Source organism: Centruroides sculpturatus, unplaced genomic scaffold, assembly GCF_000671375.1.
Source record: "Centruroides sculpturatus isolate CEXI.00-Female unplaced genomic scaffold, Cexi_2.0 scaffold1613, whole genome shotgun sequence".
In the NCBI taxonomy this organism is placed as follows: Eukaryota; Metazoa; Arthropoda; class Arachnida; order Scorpiones; family Buthidae; genus Centruroides; species Centruroides sculpturatus.
In genome coordinates this window covers 33,541-43,779 of record NW_019385801.1, presented here as the reverse complement: position 1 = coordinate 43,779, position 10,239 = coordinate 33,541, and the positions used below count along the sequence as shown (strand labels likewise).

At 30.4% G+C, this 10,239-nt stretch overlaps 1 protein-coding gene across 1 annotated transcript in view; it reads left to right on the top strand.

The window, feature by feature from the left end:
• LOC111642206 overlaps nt 1-10,239 on the top strand; it is a 34,679-nt gene that overhangs the window by 23,262 nt on the left and 1,178 nt on the right. Inside the window, exon 2 of the mRNA XM_023388502.1 lies at nt 4,528-5,218. Within this exon, the coding sequence (XP_023244270.1) occupies nt 4,528-5,218 (691 nt within the window). The remainder of the gene's footprint in view (nt 1-4,527; nt 5,219-10,239) is intronic.

The following is a 10,239-nucleotide window of genomic DNA, read 5'->3' as shown; positions in this document are numbered from 1 at the left end:
TCTTCCAACCAACGAGAGGAGGTTGCGGGTTCAAGCCCCGTCCCGGGCCAGTTCTTTTATTCCAGAATGTTCTAAATTTATTTATTTAATTATTATTTATTTAATTATTAATTTAATTAAGAGATGGCGCCTAACGCCTACCTCTAATGTCAAATTACTTAGTTCCAATCATTTAAAATAGCCATATTATAGCCCAATAAATTAGGCGATCGTTTGGTGTTGTTATCACCCTGTATAATGATAAAGAAATTAGAAATGTAATACAGTAGAATTCTGGAAACTCAACTTTTGATAACTTTACATTTCGTAAAATTCACCATGATGTCCAAACACCAAGAAATACATGTAATCTAATTTTTATCTCTATAATGTAACACTAGGATCAAATAAGTTATTATTTACTGGTGCCACTTGATAATAGCATCAATTCCAAATGTTAACAAAGAATATAACCCTTTTTTCAAGTTTCTGCTACAAAATGCCATCATGCAAGTATCACTAACTCAAAAGTAACCACTGAATAGACAATGTTTTTTTTTTAAAATTAAAATTTAATAACAAATAGAAATAGTCATTACTGATGCATAGTTAATATATATATGAATTTGCACATATAATACCTTTATGAAATTACTGCTATTTAGACTACCATCAACACTGTAAACGTCTTCATTTTTGGCAACTTGTCACTTTCTCAGTCTACAGTAAGTCAAGTTCACAGGACTTTACATGATTAAGATTGAGATCAAATATATATATAATGCTTCATCTTATCATTATTAAAACATTCATATTTATAACAAATCTTTTTAAGTATGAAGCCACAACAACTGCTATATAAGATTGGGCTAGTTTTTGGCAATTAGAATTTTAATTACTAATTAATTTGATCTAGATGGAGGTATGAGGCACCATCTCATATTAAATTTAATAATTATCTAATTTATAAAAATTAAACTTTTTAAAATGTATAATATATATAATTTTATTTTATATAATTTGATTTTATAATTTATATATATAATATAATATACAGGGTGTATCAGAATGACGTTTTAAAAATTTAGGGGATTGTAGAGGATGAAATTTTGAACGTTTTGATATAAGGAATCTATAGCCGGAAATTTGAACTAAAGTGTCTACAGCAGTAGGAAGTGCTTGACCACCTTTCACTTTGGTAGCTACCCTTCCATCCATTGACGTCATGTTATTGCTGCGGATGGAAGGCTGTAAACACACAACTACAGTGGTGTAACTGAGCCTGTGTACAGGACGTTGTGTACTTAGTTCTTGTCGTCCTTCAGGTCACCCCTTGCATCCACTGGCGCTGTGCTGTAAACACACAGCTAGTCAATGTGAGTCCGTTGTACACATAACACTTGTAGGAACAGTTCATAAACTTATGGAGCACATCTTTACAGCATTTAATACCATCAGAGGGGAGTGTGGCATCTTACGGAGAGTCAGACAAAACATGGTTCGTCGTCGCACATTATGTAATGAAGTTGGTGGTTGGCACATTGAACATTTATTCTAAAATAGTGCAGCCACTGATTCGATGTACAGTTTGATTGTACTCTACTGTTTTGTCAATAAAATTTGTCATAAATACCATAAATACTGTATTCTGCTGTTTCATTCAGCATACCGACCGCATAGAATGTGCAAAGTGCTGTAGAAACTTTATACAGTATCTCATTTCTGGCTATAGGTTCCTTATATCAAAACGTTCAGAATTTCATCCTCTACAATCCCCCAAATTTTTAAAATGTCATTCTGATACGCCCTGTATAAGTTAATGATAAAAGTACATATTTTGCAGATATATATATCTGCAAAATATGTACTGTTCTCATTAACTCTGTAAACTGTATGTGGAAAACTGTAGTACTGTAGAACAATAATAATAATAATAATAATTTTGAAGTAAATTTTATTTTTTTGTTGTCATCTAATTTTGTTGTATTGTATTTTTTAATAAAATATTTAGGATAAATAATTAATGTGTAATAAAAAATAATATAATTATGCAGAAATTATAATTAGCTAAAAGGTTAATGCTTATTTCATTTGGCAAGCAGTAGCTAGACAAAAGTATATATAATTTTTTATTACCATTTCAAAATGCCTTAGATTAAAACAATGCAAGACAGAACAATTTATCTTTGTATTGGTGCTCATGCAGTTTTATTTGAATTTAGTACACTTTGACAAGAGCTTCACCTCTTGCTCTCAAAATATTTAATTGATATTTGATCTCCTGTTATGTTTTGTAACATGATGTTAAAGTTTTAAGTGTGTTCAATTCTTCTGTGTAATTCAATGATATTATACAGTACACTAGGTCCTTTACATAACTTTACAGGTAAAAGTCTAGTGGGGTTATATCTGACAATTTTGGAGGCCAATTTTTTGGTCTAGAAAAATCTGGTCCAGAAGTTTTGAACAGCAAATTCCCAGTGAAATGAAGTGCCATCACGCTGGAAGATTTCTTTTGTTTGGAGTATTGAGCTATGGAATAGCAAAGCATTCCATCATATTTTGATAGGTGCTTGCATTCATTGTTCTTTTCCAGAAAAAGAATTGAACCCATAATTCAATCAACACAACATGCATCTCACATTAAGCTTGGTGAATCATACTTATATATCACTGAATTATGCAGAAGAATTGAACATGTGATTAGAACTAACCAGAAACTTGCTATAAAATGTATGGCAGAAGATTGAATATCAATTAGATGTTTTCAGAGAGAAGCTTATGTAGCATATATACTGAATGTAAATAAAACCGCACGAGTCTCCATACAAGGAATTTAAAAAAAATTTTTGTTTTCTATCTTGCATTGTTTTAAAGATAAGTCATTCCAAAATGGTAAGAATAAATTATTAATCTATATAAATAATCCAATTAAAACATAATTGTCAGCATTGACAGGAGATATTGTGGCCAGTCTCATGTTTCAGATGCCATTGTTCCCATGCATGCACTTGAGAGGTTGAATTGAACTTGTACTGTTGTGATTGTAATAATGAACTGTCACAAATCCAAATTAAAAATGAACAGTGCCCTGCTCAACTCCATCTTTGGTTTAATTAATTAATTTAGATTTTTGTTGTCTTAACTAGTTTAATTTTTATTTTTCATAAAATCTTAGCAGTTAAAAGAAACTTTTTTATATCAGTATTTTCAATATTTGTTTGTTCAGAGGTATTTGTTATCTGTATCCAATATCTGTTTGACAAATATCACAAATAATTTTTGAGTAAAATATTCAGAATTTAATATTTTTAAGGACATAAATTCTCACATTAAGCAAGCTTGGTCTAGTACAGGAGTTCCCAACTATTTTCGTGTATCAACTTCTTTTAAGAAAAATTTTTTTTTTCACTCCCTTCAAATAAATAAATATATATAATGTATACATTATTTTTTTAATAAATTTTCGGTATTTGGAAAGTTTTGAAAATTATAGTAAAAATATTTTAATGGCTTTAAATGATTGTATTTGCTAAATAATTAAACAATATTAAAATATTATATTTCATATGCATATGCAGTATGTTTCTAATTTGCTCATCAACTCCAACTGAGGTTGATATCAATAATTGAGAAGCCTTAGTCTAGAACAGCCATGTTCAATCTTTTTCTGTTGTCTGTTGTTAAATTGCATTTCTTTTAAATGGGAAAACAAATTCTTTTTCGGATTCAGTCATTAAAGGACATCCATCATTGCACACAAAAACTAATTTTTTTTATATTAATCAGTATTATTTTTCACTAGAAAATACTAATAATATCAAGATAATCTATGCCTCTGGTTTGATTCTTCATAGGAAAAAAATTTTTTAAATCTACATAAATTCTGTTCAGTACAGTATCTAATGAAAACAAAACATTGTGATGTTGCTGAAATAATGGTGCTAGAATCAAAAGCTAAGCTAAAATATTTAATATTAAATATTTCAAATCTAAGATGTGATTAGAAATGTGTTTTGCAATATCTTCAGTATGTCTAATGCCAGTAAAATCAGAAAGATGCATTTTTTTAAATTTGATTAGTTGATATTTGATTTTTATTACTAAAATTATTAAATAATACATTGGAAGCATTGACGAAACATTCCTTCACAACCCCTGCATCAATACAGTGGTGACTCGTATAGCGTACTTAATCCGTTCCAGGTGCACGTCCATTAAGTGAAAAGTCCATTATATGAAACGCATTTTCCCATAGAAATACATGTTAAAACATATAATTCATTCTGCAGCATAAAATAACTGTACTGTACCATAAAAAATGAAAATGGAGCCATTGCCAATTATGCCAGGTAGTCAGATGCTGTGAGGAGGAGGTGGAGGAACACTTTCTTTACACATTCATACAGATACAGACTTTTTACACATTGCAGCAGGTCTTTTTTTATCGTTTTTTAATCAGAGTCAGATTCAGGAGAGGCTACCGGAGCTCGCAGGGTCATCTCCTCTTGTTCCATCCTTTGTTTTTTGGCAGCTTGTTTCTTNAAGGAGAATCAGGCAATCATCTATCAACAACAGCTAAGGCTAGGAGATCACTGCTCGGTTTTTCAGGCCGAGCTGCTGGCCATTCTGGGTGCAATCAAATGGTGCATTAATACGCTACGTTTGGACCGAGTTAAGATTTTAACGGACAGTAGGGCTGCCTTGCAGACCCTGCAACAGTTTAATGACACAAGCCAATTAGCACTTGATATCAAGACTCTAATAACGAATAGTAAAATGTCTGTAAGGTTCCAGTGGGTTAAGGCCCATTGCGGCATAAGCGGCAATGAAGGCGCAGATGCACTTGCTAAAGCAGCTACAAATCTGGCTGATATATCATATAATAGAATCCCAGTATCCTACATTAAAAGACAATTAAGACAACTAACTATTAATGAGTGGCAGGATGAGTGGAGTAACGGCAGCAAGGGAAGACACACTTTCTGGCTGCTTCCAAGTGTTGAGGAACGAATGTACGAGCTTAGATGGCTCAGACCCGATTATTACATGACACAACTACTTACGAATCATTGCATGACAAAAGAATATCTTAGAAGAGTCAACAGAACACAAGATATCTCCTGTGACTGCAAGAATGGTGATCACAACCTACAGCATCTTCTAGATGACTGTCTTAAACATGAACAAGATAGGATGCAGCTTAGACTGTTATCTAATCAGACATTTCAAACTAATGGTATTGACTTTTACATGGTATTACGACAGAAAGACCTTGTGGGTGAATTGAAGTCCTTCACGCGAAAGTTATTGTCGTGAATTAAAGGGGTGCGAGTTGTACCCCAATGATTGTCAAATGATAAATTCTAAGGCAAGTAGCCTATTGTATAAAAGTCTTATACAAACTTTTTTATATTGTTTAATGTAACACGGTTTAAAGATTAATGAATAAAAGTAAAGTCTCCCTTGTGGTGCAGATAGCGGGGCAAGGGTGATGCTGATCCCCAGTAGGGGAAATGATGATTAACAAATGAAAAAAAAAAAAAAAAAATGTTTGCAGCCAGTCCGTTGCTGGAATCACGTAACGGCCAAACAGAAAGTCCGTTGTTCACAGCATCCGTTATTCGAGGCGTATGTTATACGAGGCACCACTGTATATGGTTTCAAATGTTTACCAAATATGTAACAAATTTCATATGATCTTGTCATCACTGCATTTTGTTATAATGCCACTGAAATAACACTTTGTTGTTATTGCAATGACTTCTTAAAGAAAGTTAATATCTGATTAAAGACACACCAGGAAAATCATCATTAAATGATTTGTGTTTCTTGGTATAATGACAATCTACATTATATATTTTTAAACAAGTTGCTGAACTGTGTTTATTTGGTACAACAAAATATACTTCTTCCCAGTTGTCTTGAAACACTATTTTCTTTGGATATTTTTGTTTGTATTTTGAAGATACATTTATCATTGTAGGTAATCAAATTATTTTTGACATACAAACAATACAGATTAAAACAGTTACCAGCATCAGTTCAGTGTAGCTGACATTTAACATTACAAGAAACAAAACTGTATGAAGTTGTTACATAAATAAAACAAACAATAGGTCCAAGAGCACTGTGCATGTGCATACCAACTGGTCGTGTTGCCTGCATCTTAAGCCCTGGTCACACTATGCGATTTCCAGCCGCGCATGCGACTGCAACCGCGATGGCTGTTCCATTAACTAGTAATCCTTCCTTGAAAACCGGCGCGACTGCAACTGCAACTAGAAACAAAAAGTTTGTTCTACTCGCGACGATTGCAAACGTGCATCCAATCAACAAATGCCTTTGTGCCATGTCATACAGTGACAACATTGAAAATAGTTCATCATCATGGCAGATAGTTAGAGGATTAATACTTTTACAGAATCGAGATTGATCGAGCTTATTCAGGCTCACGAATACCTGTGGGATTTTAATTCTTCATTTTATCGAAGATTTTATCTTTTCGTGTATTCGCTCCAGCTCTATCAAAATAATCACCTTTTTTTCTTTTATTCATTCCAGAGAAGAAACTGCTTGCTATTTTAATAAGAAAAGTGACTAAAATTCCATAAATACTCTGAAGTAGAATGTAAAATATCAGCAAACTCACAAAAGTAGTCAAAAACAAGCTACTGTAATTTTATTGGTTTATTATAGGGTCACGTGTTTCCCAGTTGCAACATCAACGAACAATGTGTGACCATGAGAAGACGCACACGACTTGCGCTTGTTGCAGTTGCAGTTGCAGTCACCTGTGCGGCTAGAAATCGTATAGTGTGACCAGGGCTTTTAAGGTTTTAAAACTTTTATCCAATCAATAGAAATTTAAAAAAGTACTTCATGAGTGTGAATATTACAGGCTGCACATAGAAGCTTGATGGATCACAGGTTGAGTATGGCTGGTTTAGAATATTTATGGTGAACCTAGTTGTGGGTCAAATATTTGAGTAATTAATTAAAAAAGTATTAAAAAAAATGCTTACAAATTTTACTCTAACTTCTTAATCTAGATCACAAAAATAACAATATATAACTACAGTATATAACTAATAAATAACTATATAAGTGAAAATAAATATGTAAATAATCACATATTTTATTTTCACTTATTTGCGATTATTTTTATTAATTGCGATATTTTTATTAATTAAAGTGATTAATTAATTAATTAAATTAATCACTTATTGCGATTAATTTGCGATTATTTTCATTATAATCGCAAATTTCATTACAAAACAAGTATTTAATGGGAAATTATTGTTTATTTGATGATTATTTTTCAGTCTGATGTTCATAATTTGTTGCTTTTAAGACTTTTTACAACTTTCCCTACTTTCACACTACATATGCAAAATTTTGAAATTTATCAAATACTTTTTATAATTAGAAAAAACTTAAAACTTTCTAAACATTTAATATACCTTGAAATCATTGTGTAGGTCACTGTATTTCAAGGAGCATAGATTCACCACTGTTGATCTAGAAGCTTCATAAAATCTTGAAACTATTGAGAAAAATTTAAATATCTATGTAAATTAATTTTAATTCATAAAATTGATTATTTAATTTTGTTTATAATTTTTTTCATAAAAATATCAAACATGAGTATTAGGCAATATTACTTCTTCATAAAAAAACTTACCAATGCTTACCATATTTTTAATGTTACAAAAATTTTCAGGTTTAATGATCTTTGTAATGTTTGAAAACTTGAATCTCTTCAGAGCATGATCTATTTAATTTTTGCTGGAATAAAAAATAATTTGCAATCAGTATATAAACTATGCAGTGATTACATGAAGAATAAATTAAATGATCATTATTTTGCAAATATTGTTTAAAATATTTTTACTGATCAATAAGTTTTTAAATTTGTTTTAAAATTGATCAGATTTTATTATTTTTTAAATAGAATATAAAGTTTACATATGATTTAAAAGCCATAAAAGAATATTTCAACTTTGATTAATTAATTAATTGTTTATTGCGTAAAATTGATCTATAATTTTTGATGTATTGATTTCTTAATGATAGAATCAGTTACATTTTGTTTTGTATTGTTTAAATATACGTTGAAGCATAAAGTTAGTTTAAGATATTTTAATATATTTGTTATAAAAGTGAAAACGCGAATTTGGAATTATAACAACATATTGAAAATATTTAGGAGAAAGACGTGATCAATGACCTTGACTGTTGGTATTTGCTACTGCTGCTATTGCTTGTTCCTTATGTTGCATATTCGTTAACATAGGATTGCAGTTTTTATGTTATTACAGATGTTTTTTTTGCCATCGAAATATTTTCCAGTTTATTATATTAGTTATATTTATTATAATTATATACCAATAAAAAGAATTTAAAGTTTACTATAAAAATATATACGAATGAATAAAATTTCATATATTGTTCACTTAAAATTATACACTGTTAAAATAACTTGAAGAATTATCAAGTCTGGCTTGATGGCATAAATAGCATGTAAAAAGTCGTGCCATATTTTCAGAATGTTTTCCAGTTAAGGAAGTAAACAAGCTCGTATACCATCTGTCCTTTTGTAAGGGCCGTTAGAGCAGGTGACATCGTGCGTCAACCACCTGCACGTGTTTAGCCAATTGCCCTTAAGTTGCTGCTTCAGACTCTCCTCCGGTCTGATGATTTGATGAATTTTAATGATCTGCTGCTTCAAATATTTCGAGTTGCATTTTTTTCCTTCGCACAAACTATTATAATATATAAATGCAGAGCTATAAATCACTTGGGATTATGGACACTTAATATTTTTAATTTAGTAAATTATTCAATTTCCTAAATATTTTATTATTTTTTACGGTTAAGTTAAAAAAATAGAGACTCTAAATAATATATAATTAGGGATGTGTCCGTAAATGACATCCATACTGGAAGGGGGGGTATGACAAGTCGGACAAGGGAGATGGGAGAGGTTGAGCATCAGTGAACGTTCATTTAATTCATTAAATTTTATGGTTTTATGCATTTTATTATATTCAAAATTTATTTGTGTTTTGTTTCTACGTATGGTATCTATCATTCATAAAGTGATAAAGGTTTTAAGGGGGATTGAGTTTTGTTGGGCGTCCGAAGAGGGGAGGGGGTTACGGAAACTTTGAAAAACTGGGACGAGAGGGGGAGTAAAAATTTCAAGGAAAATGTGGTCGTAATTCATGGATAGCCCCTTGCATGCAACCTAGTCAAAATGTATTTTAGTTCAAACAATGCATTGCATTTTTCGTAAAGCTATTCTATTCAAACTCAGTTTTTAGATGCAAAGTCTGAAAATTGATATTCAATATCTAGTTCTTGTAAATAGGCTGTTTAGAATTATAATTTTTATTTTATATATAATTTTAACAATTGATTATTCAAAAATTTAAATGCTAATTATTCAAATTGTTGAAGACAACTTTTTAAAAATTTTACTTATAAACTTTAGAATAATAACTAATGCTTTAATAATAAAAAAAAAGAAGAAAAATTATCTTTGCTTCATAAAAATCTTATCTCTGATATAAATTAAAATTAATTTTAAATGTAATTGCTAGTCATTGTCTACATTACAGGCCTAAATTAAAGCAGATTATGTATTATTCTAGAAACAAATTCCTTCCTTGTTACTAAATAACTCATTACTTCTGAATGATTATTAATAATTAATTTCGCTGCCATTTGAATTAAACATAACATTACTTATAAGAAAAGTTCATAGAAACGATGCATAAACTATGTTTCTTTAATAATATTACAAGAAAGTTTTATATTAAATTGTTTTTGAGTAAAAAATATTATAATAAGAATTAATTAAACGATATTATATATACAGTAGAACCTCGATTATTCGACTAATTGGGGATGAAGGTAGTCCGGATAAGGAAAAATTCGGATAATCGAAACAAATACTTTAATTTGTCTTTTAATGTTAATACAGCACGTTTTCGTTTCGATGGCATATCGGTAATATTAAAAGTAAATACTGTATTTAAATCGTGATCAAATTTTCAAGAAACAAATGTTTGTATTGAATTTGGACTACTACTGACCAGCGCCAACAGACTACCTATTGTTTAAAAGGCCCTCTGGTGGCGCAAGAAGACGGATTTTATAAAATAAAAAGCAGTTGAAACTGCATTTTTATGAATAAAAATTTGACAAACTATTTATCGTTTTATGACGAGTAAAATTTTTTCGTCGCGTTCGCGG